This window comes from Diabrotica undecimpunctata, chromosome 2, assembly GCF_040954645.1.
Source record: "Diabrotica undecimpunctata isolate CICGRU chromosome 2, icDiaUnde3, whole genome shotgun sequence".
NCBI classification, from domain to species: Eukaryota; Metazoa; Arthropoda; class Insecta; order Coleoptera; family Chrysomelidae; genus Diabrotica; species Diabrotica undecimpunctata.
Genome location: NC_092804.1, coordinates 165,742,801 through 165,755,790, shown reverse-complemented (window position 1 = coordinate 165,755,790; position 12,990 = coordinate 165,742,801). Strand labels below are relative to the sequence as shown.

General features: G+C 36.1%; 1 protein-coding gene and 1 long non-coding RNA gene across 3 annotated transcripts in view; one reads left to right on the top strand and one right to left on the bottom strand.

Moving 5' to 3' along the window:
- The window catches only part of LOC140435165 (uncharacterized), a 46,563-nt gene that overhangs the window by 32,626 nt on the left and 947 nt on the right, over positions 1-12,990 (bottom strand). Inside the window, exon 4 of one of the 2 annotated variants that reach the window (XR_011950112.1) lies at positions 3,006-3,198. The exons of the other annotated variant lie outside the window; for it this stretch is intronic. This is a non-coding gene — a long non-coding RNA (uncharacterized lncRNA). The remainder of the gene's footprint in view (positions 1-3,005; positions 3,199-12,990) is intronic. 2 annotated transcript variants of the gene reach the window in all.
- Positions 3,568-4,395, top strand: LOC140433096 (uncharacterized). The gene is made up of 8 exons (XM_072521152.1): positions 3,568-3,620; positions 3,683-3,748; positions 3,805-3,870; positions 3,926-3,964; positions 4,018-4,044; positions 4,101-4,166; positions 4,222-4,260; positions 4,314-4,395. The coding sequence occupies exons 1-8, from the start codon at positions 3,568-3,570 to the stop codon at positions 4,393-4,395; spliced, it is 438 nt and encodes a 145-aa protein (XP_072377253.1).

The window sequence follows — 12,990 nt, the reverse complement described above, 5'->3', positions numbered from 1 at the left end:
GCATCACTTGAAATGGTGATGAATGGATATGAATATGCAACTACAAAAAACTATTAGATATACTACATCCTTAAAACCTTATAAATAACATCAAAAAACAACACGACAGTATGATAAGGAGAAAGGAGCAATGGTAAAGGAGACAGGAAAACAGGTATTCCCACCAACCACCCGTGCCAGTTAAACCGACACTGCAACATCTCGTACAAAAAAAAAAAATAGGTAAAATAGGGTAACAAATATCCAGCAAAATAAGTGTACAATTTCTGTATAGACGCTAAAACAAAAGACATCGCTAAAGGTCAAATATTTCGTACAATGATATTTAAAGAATACCCGCCACAAAAATAGTTATAAACATGAAAACAGGGCTACATATTAGAAAGAGTATAAGCATAACACTACCTATAGAAAGTAATACCATTCTACACGAAGTAGGTAAAACAAATGGTGATAACCCTCTTCATTTCACACTTCATGCAACACGAAGTAAACGAACAGAAAATAGTAAAGTAACAAAGAAGTATTTACGAAGCAAATATTGTTCAATATATATATAGCCAGCTATATCGGTTCTGAAAAGCCCAACACAAATGGAGCAACTTTGTGCCATATTTGCGAAAAACGCTTTTTGGCTACAGATAACGTTTTAGACAACGCTAAGAACCACAGGAAAAACATAAGAGGTCCTAACTTCAATGATTACTGAAAAAATCTACAATCGTCAGGAAGGTGGAAACAAAGGAGCATTGGTAAAGGAGACAGAAAAACAGGTATTCCCACCAACCGCCCGTGCCAGTTAAACCGACACTGCAACATCTCGTACAAAAATAGGTTAAATATAGGATTAAAAACAATTAACATAAAATTAAAGCCAGTATTTAAGGTCGACGATATTGCATGGTCACGGTACAGCTGAAAGTAAAAAAATCACACATACCTACATAGTTTTCGACTCTCTGCGACAGGGGGTTCTCCTAGCCGCGGCGAAGAGAACTTGAAAGCTCTGTTGGAGGATGCTATGGCTGATGCAAAGAAGCAAAGCGGTTACAAAAAGGGCGATAAAATTCGAATAATTGCCCACAATGACAAGTTCAATCATCCGATATCGACCAAAGTAACCACTGGACTCGAACTTCAGCAGGCACTTTTCTTATGTTTCGCAACTCGTTGCGAAACGAGGTGCGTTTTGTAAAAAGTAATTAGTTGACATAACGTCTACAGGCGCTTGTGACAGGGCTTCTGAACGTCTTACTGGATCAACGAAAACACCACGTTTTATAGTTTCGAATATTTTGATTAAACGACAGAAAAGAAGGAAAAAGAACATTTTTAAAGGAACAGAACAAAGGTATTCGCACCAACCAACCGTGCCATTTAAAACGGCACTACAGCAACTCGTACAAAAATAGGTTAAATATAGTTAGTTCATATTCACAGGAGGAAGTAAAGAAACCAGCGAAAAGCCCTCCTATAAGCGACAAATATGTTTTACGGAGGTATTTAATAATGTTAAACAAAGCTATTCAGTATAATATGTACTTGTATGTAAACAGTTCAGCAATAAAGTACTTAGCTGTGACACAGAAGGTAATACACCCCACCATGAAGCACCGTTTGGAAGTATTGATAGGGTCTAATTAAAAAAACAAGTATTAGCAGTTTCTAAAGCCAAGTATGGTCCGAATATATCTAAAGCAAAACTGTAATATATATATATATATATATATATATTGAGTACTGAGGTTTCCGCTATCAGAAACAACAACAACGTCTGAAGCCTCCAGAATACGGAAGGTGCCGTTGCGATTCTTCAGGCTGAACAGCTAAAAATAATATACGTAGATATTTAAACGCTATACCCTAGGGTATGTAAAATATGGAGATTCAACATCTAATGACAACTTGACCGATGAATCCTCGAGATGTTTTATACGGGTTCGTACAGGTAATACCATAGAGTATTACAACAAATCAGGAGAACCACAGAAAAGAGCCTGATTAAGTTACTACATAATTTTATATTATTATTATTTTATGATACATCTATATAATTTAGTCGTATAGAAAAAACGAAAAACGTAATACAAACTATCCGTCAAGGATTACAGAGGTAAACGGCGTTCGAGGAATATACAGTGTCGCTCAGGCAAATAATAACCAACATATGGCCATAAAAATTTCCTTATATAATGATTAAAAATAAGTGGATATATCTAAAAGTCTAATACTGATGAGCAAGATCACAAGATCCGCCGTAAGTATATAAACAATTATGCTTCAACGAAAACCGGTAAATGATGTATTTGGATGTTAATAATTTGTATGGACGGTCGAGGACATAATTCCTTACACATGACACAACCTTTTCGTTAGGCTTTTCCACACAGATCTCAACATTTACAACTATGGACTACATGACGTATATTTAAGTTACATAAAGGACTATATAAAATGCCTGGATAACTACAAAAAAAAAAGGTAACTGTCTCACAGAACATCATCCGATCTGACAAACAACGTGTTAATCCTATAACACAAAGCAAGATTTTCCATCGATATTTTGATACCTCAGACGATCCAAAAGTTATCCCTTACAATAACCCTTAGTTTAATAAGGTATTGTGATATGTCTGTTAAAGAAAACAACTTTAGTACAGAATTTCCTGATAAAATAAGTAGATATAAGTATAATTCATGTGCTAAGAGGGTGATGAAACCAGAACACAGGGCAAGTAGACTAACAAACAAACCGCATAGCCAAATGATATCAAACACAGTTTCCTATCTAGAGTATTTTACTGACCAGCCACTTGCTTGTGAAAATGTACAGCAAGGGTCTAGCAATAGCTATGAAAGGTATACAAATAAAACAACCGACTCCTTTAAATTATTAGTAAACAGTAAAGAGGTTAAGTAATATTTATAAGTAGACATAGTCGCGTATAAAAAGTCATGTACAAAATAAAAAAAAAGAAATATTATTTTGCTTAGAATATACATACCTGGAGGTATCGTGTTGGTGCTTCAGGTTGTAGACACTAAATAGTACTCAATGCTCTCGAGCAGGCTTTTTATAGTATGTATATGGTGGGGTAGTATCAAGGCTTGGTCTTAAGACTTGTTTTTCTAAAAACGTATATCTAACCACAGAATCTGTTGTTGATCGGGTTATGCAAGCTTCTGCATTGATTAAACCTACCAAAGCGGAAAAACAATAGTGATAACTGAAACAGTTTTATAACGACTTAACCAATTATTTATCAAAGTATTGATACACACCGCAGATAATACGGAAAAGTGCAACAAACAAATGCAAGGACAATAACGATAACGAAAACGTTCCCGCACTTTGAAAAATTGTTTAAAAGATTTTTGTAACACCTTAACCACTTATTTATCAAAGTATTGATTTATCTGCATATAATAGGAAAATGCAGCAAACAAATGCCTGGTTAGGACGATACAAAACCAAGATTGTTTTTCGTAAAATACACAATAACAAAAATATTAGTGGTTTACTCCAATGTATATAAGGCCTACCAAGCTGTTACACAACCATACAAAATGTTCTGCTATAAATGCAAATGTTTATTTTGTTTTTGTCAAGAGACACTAGAGTAAGTTACTATATAAATTCTATTTTATTAGTTATTATTGTTTATTATTTATTATTTTATAGTTATTACACAAAAAATGGGGTTCTGGTACAGCCTCATTGTGGCGGAAGACCTAAAGAAAACGAAGAGTAAGTAAATTTTAATGAATACTGATATTTATACTAACAGACATTTATGTTTACAGAATAGATAAATTAATAGACGGTACTTTAAAGGAGGGCGAGAAGCAGGGGGAGGCAGCTGCTGAAGAGTATGTATATACCACATTTTATTACATATAGAATTATTGTTTTATTGATTTACAGAGCCATCCTGGATATTTTTGGAGAGGAGCCTTTGTATGAGTAAGTATTAAACGTGTTGCAATATGTATAATATAATGCGGCTTTTGTTTCAGGCTTGATGGTTTAGAATGTAACGAAGAGTAAGTAAATTTTAATGAATACTGATATTTATACTAACAGACATTTATGTTTACAGAATAGATAAATTAATAGACGGTACTTTAAAGGAGGGCGAGGAGCAGGGGGAGGCAGCTGCTGAAGAGTATGTATATACCACATTTTATTACATATAGAATTATTGTTTTATTGATTTACAGAACCATCCTGGATATTTTAGGTGAGGAGTCTTTGTATGAGTAAGTATTAAACGTGTTGCAATATGTATAATATAATGTGGCTTTTGTTTCAGGCTTGATGGTAAGGACAGTAGCGAAGAGGAGGATCAAACAACAACGCCACCACCCCCCAAAAAAAAAAAGACATTTAAATAAAAATTTTAAAAATTTCATGTGTTTATTATTTTACACTTTTACAGTAAAAACTACATATATAATAGAACCATTAAATCATTAGAGAATCATTATAGCATTACTGATAGTAGGTGTGAAAACAATGTACACAGTGCCAAAGGTAAAATAACCATCTTCTACGAATACTTCCATCGTTTCACCCTCGTTCACATACAAGTTCTCGATGTAAAATATCTGTCCATCTATAGAAAACTGCAATTGAAGCAAGTCGCCCTCACCATAATTATTACCTAGCCATATCTCACCACTGTAGACGAAATTATTTATTGCGAACGTAATCAACACAAAGTCAAGATCTTGTGTGAATTGAATCAGATTTATGGTAACGAATTGAAAATTTTCAGATAAAATGTTAATTTGAACAAGAAACTCGCACTCAGCCATGTTCAAGCAACCAATAAAGATAAAAGAATATCAAAGACTGTTACATTTTCAGGTCGAAATTCGAAATTTATATCTTTATGTAGAAACAAACAAGAAACCGCAGTCATTTTGTAAAGGATATCAGATAAGAATGGTATTGTTTAAAAGAAAAATCATAAAAGAGAATCAAATAAAGTGTTAATAGGCCAATGTCTATATACTAGCAGATGGATGCAGATTTACACAGAGACACACAGAGTGTAACAGAGGTTTGCAGAACATAGCAGGCGCCATCAGTGGCACGCTAACAGTTCAGACGCCGTCAGCGACATGCAAGCAGAGGGTAGAAGAGGGTAACAGAGGGTAGCAGAGGGTAACAGAGGGTAACAGAGCGTACCAGAGGGTAGCAGAGGGTAGCAGAGGGTAACAGAGGGTAACAGAGCGTACCAGAGGGTAACAGAGCGTACCAGAGGGTAGCAGAGGGTAGCAGAGGGTAACAGAGGGTAACAGAGCGTACCAGAGGGTAGCAGAGCGTACCAGAGGGTAGCAGAGGGTAACAGAGCGTACCAGAGGGTAGCAGAGGGTAGCAGAGGGTAACAGAGGGTAACAGAGCGTACCAGAGGGTAACAGAGCGTACCAGAGGGTAGCAGAGGGTAACAGAGGGTAACAGAGCGTACCAGAGGGTAGCAGAGCGTACCAGAGGGTAGCAGAGGGTAACAGAGGGTAGCAGAGGGTAGCAGAGGGTACCAGAGGGTAGCAGAGGGTATAAATACAGGAGATGAAAACTATGACATCATTTGTTAAGATGTCGTCAAACAGAGCAGTTCAAGTAAAAAGACTCGCCGCAATTGTGAGGGCAAAGTATAACGATCTCAAAAGGATGCAAATTGATCAAAAAGAGCTACTAGAATCGACGTTAAAACCAGTAACTACACCTCTTAATGAAATACTCAACTACACAAATGAAACCAACACTAATAAAGCACCAGATCTCGAAGAAGACGAAGCACAAAATATTCAAACAAAACACCTCACTTCCGAGGAAGTTCGACGTACTCAAGCCGTGAAGGGTAATGATACCTACCCTTATCTTAAAAAATATATCCAAGATGTGGGGAACATCGACCAAGTATACGGTCCGAGATTTAATTGGTCTACCGGTGACTGGAAGTTTGGAACTCATCCCATTGATTTTGATAAAGATAACATTCAAATGGATTCACACATTTTTAAAGCTACACCTGGTTTATACGAATTGCTTTTTTCCAAAAACCCTCTACAATACACACTAGCCGATCAAAAAATCTACAAATCTCTGCTAGATATATCAGGTGCCCACAAGGACGGACGAGGCAGGCTACGTCACCAATCTCACACCGTTAAATACGAAAAAATTATTAAGCCCATGTATCCAGCTAAAAGAAAAAAACCACAGACTTTACATTCTAACGTAAGAAATGACGAATCACGTGACCACGCTGCATCGGAACACCTGTGTAAAAGAAGACCACAGACCGTAAATGATATTACAAGAAAGGTCGAAATACATGACCACGATGCGTCAATGTCAGTACATCAAAAGTCTAAAAGACACAACAATGTTCAAGATACACCAGACATACAGCAGGAAAATAAAATTCGTATTGAGGATCTGAGTGCTGTCGACAAACAGTTACTTGACGAAGTGGAAAAAATATGGACCCTCTATAACGAAAATAACGATCCAAATATACTTGTAGAAGGCCTCAAAATTCTTTCGAAAAGCGATGCTCTACAAGGAAAAGAAGCAGAAGAAATAATAAGTGAATTGCGTTATCTAGAGCTTATTCATTAATTGTCTCCATCTAGTGGCTACTAAGAAAACGGAATACTTCAGAAGTCATCATCCCACTAACCGATGCCTTCCTTCAAGAATATCATGTAATATGTATTAATTTAACAAATAAAATAATATGGAATTTAGCATGCCTTTTTATTTTCTACATAACCAAAACGCCGCGCCCGCGTCATTACCTAAAAATATCAATGACATCACCTATCTTAACCGTTTGACATAATACCTTGATAAAAAACAACAAGTATGTTTTGCACACGGCACTATCTTTGCCTAAAAGTAGCGATGACGTAATTCTCGTCGACAGGTAAGATCTTGTTAATTTTGCAAAGATTTTCTAGCCGAAGTGCTACGAGTTCTCCCGAAGCGGGACAACGCCCTAAATTTTAATATCATTTTCTGAAAAAATGATCGTTGTTTTTGGCAAAATAGATTTTGTTTTGTTCTAATAATTAATTATAAATGTACATACTTTTATTATTTTGAATAAACTCGGTTTTAATTGCTTTATCACAATATGATAATAGCTAGCCGCAACTCGAAAATATAGATAATTTACAACCGGGATTTCGTAAAAAGACTAACTGATATGTTTTAAATACTTTATACAGCTGTTTTTATGTAAAATTGAAAATAAACACCCCTGTTTTTCTCAAACAGTATTACCCTTTTCCTTATCATAGAGTGTCACGTGACCTAGGGTGAAAACGTATAAAAGGCCCGCAAAAGATGATTTACTCTCATTTCTTATCAGTCAGCCCTGGCGTTAAGACGTGCTCTCTCTCTTATCAGCTTTTGCTCTTATCAGCCTTTACAGTAAGTGTGCATTTTTTTTTTTGAAAAATAGATATTACATTTTGAATTTTTAGTTTTTTTTGAAAAATTGTAAAGTTTTTTGATTTTGAAATTTCTAATTTTGATAATTTTCGAAATGGTTCAAAATTGGTCATTGAAGGTTTTAGCGCGTAGATTCATAACTACATTTTGTGCGTACCTACATAGTTTTCAGCTCTCTTGCGAGCAGCATACAGGGGGTTCTCCTAGCCGCGGCGAAGAGAACTTGAAAGCTCTGTTGGAGGATGCGCTGAATGATGCAAAGAAACAGGGTGGCTACAAAAAGGGTGACAGAATCCGTATTGTGGCTTTAAATGACAAGTTCAATCACCCTATATCGACAAAAGTGACCACAGAAGACAATATGGATAATTTATTACAACAAGTTGAAAACATATTAACATCTAACGATACTGTTCTTTTGGGTGACACGAAATTCAATATTCAAATTTTCAATATGCCTAGGGGTAGCGGTCGTCGTAGAATGATAAATTTGTCAGAGGATCGTCGAACCAAAAAGAGCATTACACGGATTGTTAATAATGATAATCTTTGTGGGGCTAGAGCAATCGTAACGGCTCTTACATACATCACAAACGAGATTTTGGGTCACAAATTGATCAAAAGGGATACTCAGAGCATACGTGATGGCCGAACATTACAGACTGTTTTGGCGGAAAAACTTTGTGGTCTATTGGGTGGTTGCTATGTCGACGGCTTTACTTTGGATGATTTTAAGAAGGCCGAAGAACTGTTGAATGTGCAAATTAAGATCATCTGCGCTGAAAATTTCAACACAATCATATACGAGGGTCCCGAAAAAACAAACAAAATTTATCTATATAAAAACGGTAATCACTTCGATGTAATCAACAGTTTGAAAGGGTTGTATGGCACCAATTTTTACTGTACAAAGTGCGATACACCTTATCAGGGCTCAAATAAGCACAAGTGCAAGAAAGCACCTCTGTGTACAATCTGCAAGCAGCCAGAACACGACTTGTCGACGCACACAAAGATCCTTTGCGAATTATGTAACCGCTTCTGCTTTAATATTGAATGCCTGCATAATCACGAAGCAATGTGCAAAGAAGTATTTAAATGTGAAAAGTGCAATAAAGTATGTAAAAGAGCCAACGAGCATGTGTGCGGCTACTCGATGTGCAGGAATTGTAACACATTCGTAGAGATAGCTACGCATCATTGCTATATGATGAAAAAGCCCGCCAAAGGAGGAATTTGCGAAGTACCGTGTGTATGTAATAATCGTAGTAATGAAGAAAATATGGGTTGTCGGAAGCATTATAAAACAACTGTTACATGTAAATATCCATGTCAATGCAACGGCCTCTCTAACACACCCATAAACCGTTGCACATATACAGAAAAATATTTATTTTTCGATTACGAAGCAATGCAAGACACAGGTATACACATACCGAACTTGGTGATAGCCCACGATTTTAATGGTAATAAATTTGTTTTCAAAGACAATGATGAGTTCTGTAAATGGTTAATTTCTGAGAAACACAGGGGTTATACAGCAATTGCCCATAACGGGAAAAGTTACGACTCGTATTTTATTTTGAAATACTGTGTAGAAAACACGATAAAACCGTACACCATCTACAACGGGTCAAAACTGATGCTGCTAGAAGTACCTGCTATTAAATTAAAAATAATTGATAGTTCGAATTTCGTGAGCGGTCCTCTGGCAGAATTCCCCAAAACGTTTGGATTGACAGAGTTGAAGAAGGGGTATTTTCCTCACTTTTTTAATGTGCCTGAGAACCAGCACTATGTTGGGGCTTTACCAAACCCTAAATATTATGGTCCCAATACCATGAAAGAGAAGCAACGTACAGCTTTCCTCGAATGGTATGAGGACCATAAAAACGATGAGTTTGATTTTCAGAGGGAGCTACATACCTACTGCGATTCAGATGTAGATATTCTACGAAGAGGTTGTTTGGAATTTCGTAAAGAATTTTTGGGGATCGCTAACATAGACCCGTTTCAATATCTGACCATTGCTAGTGTTTGTATGGCTATATATAGGGCCAAATATCTGCAACCAAATACTATTGGGGTTGTAAAACAGGATCTTAAGGATACATACAGTGAAGCATCCATAAAGTGGCTCAGTCAGTTTCCAGACGTACAACATGCTCTTAATGGAGGCGAAATTACGATCTGTGGTGCAAAAGTGGATGGCTATGATGCCTGTACAAATACTGTGTACCAGTACCACGGTTGTTTCTGGCATGGCCACCCCGAGTGTTTTGCACCCAACACTATTAATCATGTCAACAATGAGGCAATGAGCGACTTGTACGAACGAACACTGAGGAGAGCCGCACAAATAAAAGAAGCTGGTTACAAACTAGTAGAAATGTGGGAATGTGAATGGTTAAAATCAAAAGAATGTAAAAATGCACCGAGCCCTCAAATTGTTGAACCCTTAAAGCCTCGTGAAGCATTCTTTGGAGGACGAACAAACGCCATAAAACTAAATGTGACTGGTAAAAAGCTTAGATATATAGATATTGTATCGCTTTACCCTACTGTACAGTATTATGACCGCTACCCCATTGGCCACCCTGTTAAAATACATGCACCTGAATCATACAACCCCTCGTGGTTTGGCCTAGTACATTGTCAAATACTACCACCTACCAACTTATATCACCCAGTCCTACCTGTCAAAACTGACAAATTAATGTTTCCGTTGTGTAATCAATGCGCCTTGGAAGATTGCGAACATTGTGATCATGATGACTCAGAACGCGCATTAAAAGGTACGTGGACGACTCTAGAGATCAATAAAGCCCTAGAAAAGGGGTATAAAATGTTGAAAGTGTACGAGGTGTGGAATTTTGAACAAACTTCGACGGATTTATTTAAGGGCTATGTCAAAGATTTTATGAAAATAAAATTAGAAACTAGTCCACATACATATGCCTCAAACGAAGAATACGCTCGGGTTGTAAAAGAACAAATGGGCATAGACTTAGACTTGGAGAAGATATCTCCAAATCTTGGTAAACGAGCAGTCGCTAAACTATGCTTGAATAGTCTATGGGGCAAGTTTGGGCAAAGAATGAATATGAAACAGACAGAGTATGTTGTGGATCTCAAAAGATGGTATGAGCTCTTGATGGATGATAAGATTAACATAACTAATGTGATATTTGTTAACGATCATATAGCCCAAGTCTCATATGATTACAAGGACGTATTTGTAGAAGACCCCACATCTACAAATATTTTTGTGGCTTTATTTACGACAAGTAACGCTCGTCTGAGACTGTACGATATGATTGATAGGTTAGGAGAGGCTGTAGCTTATTTCGACACAGACTCCGTTGTTTATATTGATGATGGCCTAAACACTGTCGAAACAGGTGAAATGTTGGGCGATTGGAGCGATGAGCTTGGGTCAGATGATTATATTGTAGAATGGCAGGCTACTGGACCAAAAAGTTATTACTACAAAACAGTCGAGGGCAAAGAGGTGACTAAAATCAAAGGCTTTACTTTAAACTACGAGAACAGCCTAGTACTCAATACCTCAGCGATGAATGATATCATACACGATCCCACCAAACAAATCAAGCTCACATATGACCAAATATGCCGCGATGTCCACACTAAAGACATAGTGACGAAAAAAAGGGTATCGAAGACATTCAAGATGGACTACAAAAAACGAAAAATTGTACATAATGATGAGTGTATGGATACATTGCCTCTAGGCTACAAGGCCTCTTAGATTGATGTTAATAGTGTGTCACATGCCAAAATCTCCTCATTCACAGTTGAACACTCGTAGAGTACACACGTATCAAAATGTGGTCTGTAAATATTATAAATCAACGAGAAATTAAAAAATTCAATGCTCATCAGTGCACTTTCCAACTATGCTGTGAAAACTATGTAGGTGGTGGTCTTAATCAAGACTCTTTGAAAAAGAAATTAGACTCTGCTCTTAACGATATAAAAAAACAAATTGGTTACAAAAAGGGTGACAGAATCCGTATTGTGGCTTTAAATGACAATTTCAATCATCCTATTTCGACAACAACTAGTACAGATGTCAATATGGCAAAAATGTTAGAACAAATTGAAAATGTAGCCAGTTCCAATGCTTACATACAACTTAAAGACACTAAATTCGACATTCAAATCTTAAAAATGCCTCGTTAATTACTTTTTTTTTTATGTAAAATGATTTGTTTTGAAAATTATCATTCAATTTAAAAAACATCAACAATATTCAAAATTTCAGAATGTTATCTTATTTTCAATGTTAAAAATGCTATCTACCATTTTTAAAAAATATTTAAGAGCTACTGTACTTTTTTGCATAGGTTATATTTTGACAACATCCATGCTTTGTTTACGAAGAATATCTACATATTTAAGTGTAAAAACCTTTTAGCTTTAATCCCTGATAACCTTCCCAAGAGTCAGTACTATTTAGTCAGTGGTAGACTACCCCAAAGTAGTAGCCGTTGAACTAAGGTCTGACCACACCTCTGTATAATAAAAAATCTTAAAATATGCTCAGATAAATCACCAAAAGATATCTGTTATGAGTCACTGGCTACTTAATGAACCTGTCTGGTTAACTCCGGAGCTATGTGTTTGTTAGCTGCCTGATACCCAAAAGATACTCTGCACAGATCACTAAAAGATATTTACTGAGCCTTACCTTGAACTAGCCCTGACCATACCTCTGTATAATAAAAAATCTTAAAAGATGCTCAGATAAATCACCAAAAGATATCTGTTATGAGTCACTGGCTACTTAATGAACCTGTCTGGTTAACTCCGGAGCTATGTGTTTGTTAGCTGCCTGATACCCAAAAGATACTCTGCACAGATCACTAAAAGATATTTACTGGGCCTTACACTACTTATATGTGATTTCTACATAAGCAAAGCATGGATGGGCCCAAATACCGTAGGCCTGTCTTATGTCTTTCTATGCTCTGTATATTGAGACATATGGCGGGGAATCTTAACGAGGCCGTAAGCATCTCCAATACTTCAATATTCTTTGATATATCCACGAATATGTCATATAATGTTGACGTATTGCCTCCTGGGTAGGCCTTGGAAAGAGATGTAACATTACTTAGGGCTATTATATTTACTTAAGTTTTATAAACACCCTGTACAAGAACATTTTGGTTAAACCTATATGTAAAATCTTCATTTTATCCGCCCTGTATAATAATTTTTGTTATTTATCTATTATTTATAATCTCTTTATTCTTAATGTAAAAACAATTACTAAACATTTGGTATTTCTTTTAATTATTATGTAAAATAAATTGATACTATTAGAAGATCGACAATTCCCAAACAAACAACAGGAAATTGTTATCTAACCGGTGAAAACGATAAATTTATTATTTTGTCCGCATATTGCACAAACTTATGACTTCTGATACTTACAACAATCAAATTTTACATATTTTTATATTCTTTTCTTTAAAGCAAAAATTTACAATCATTTG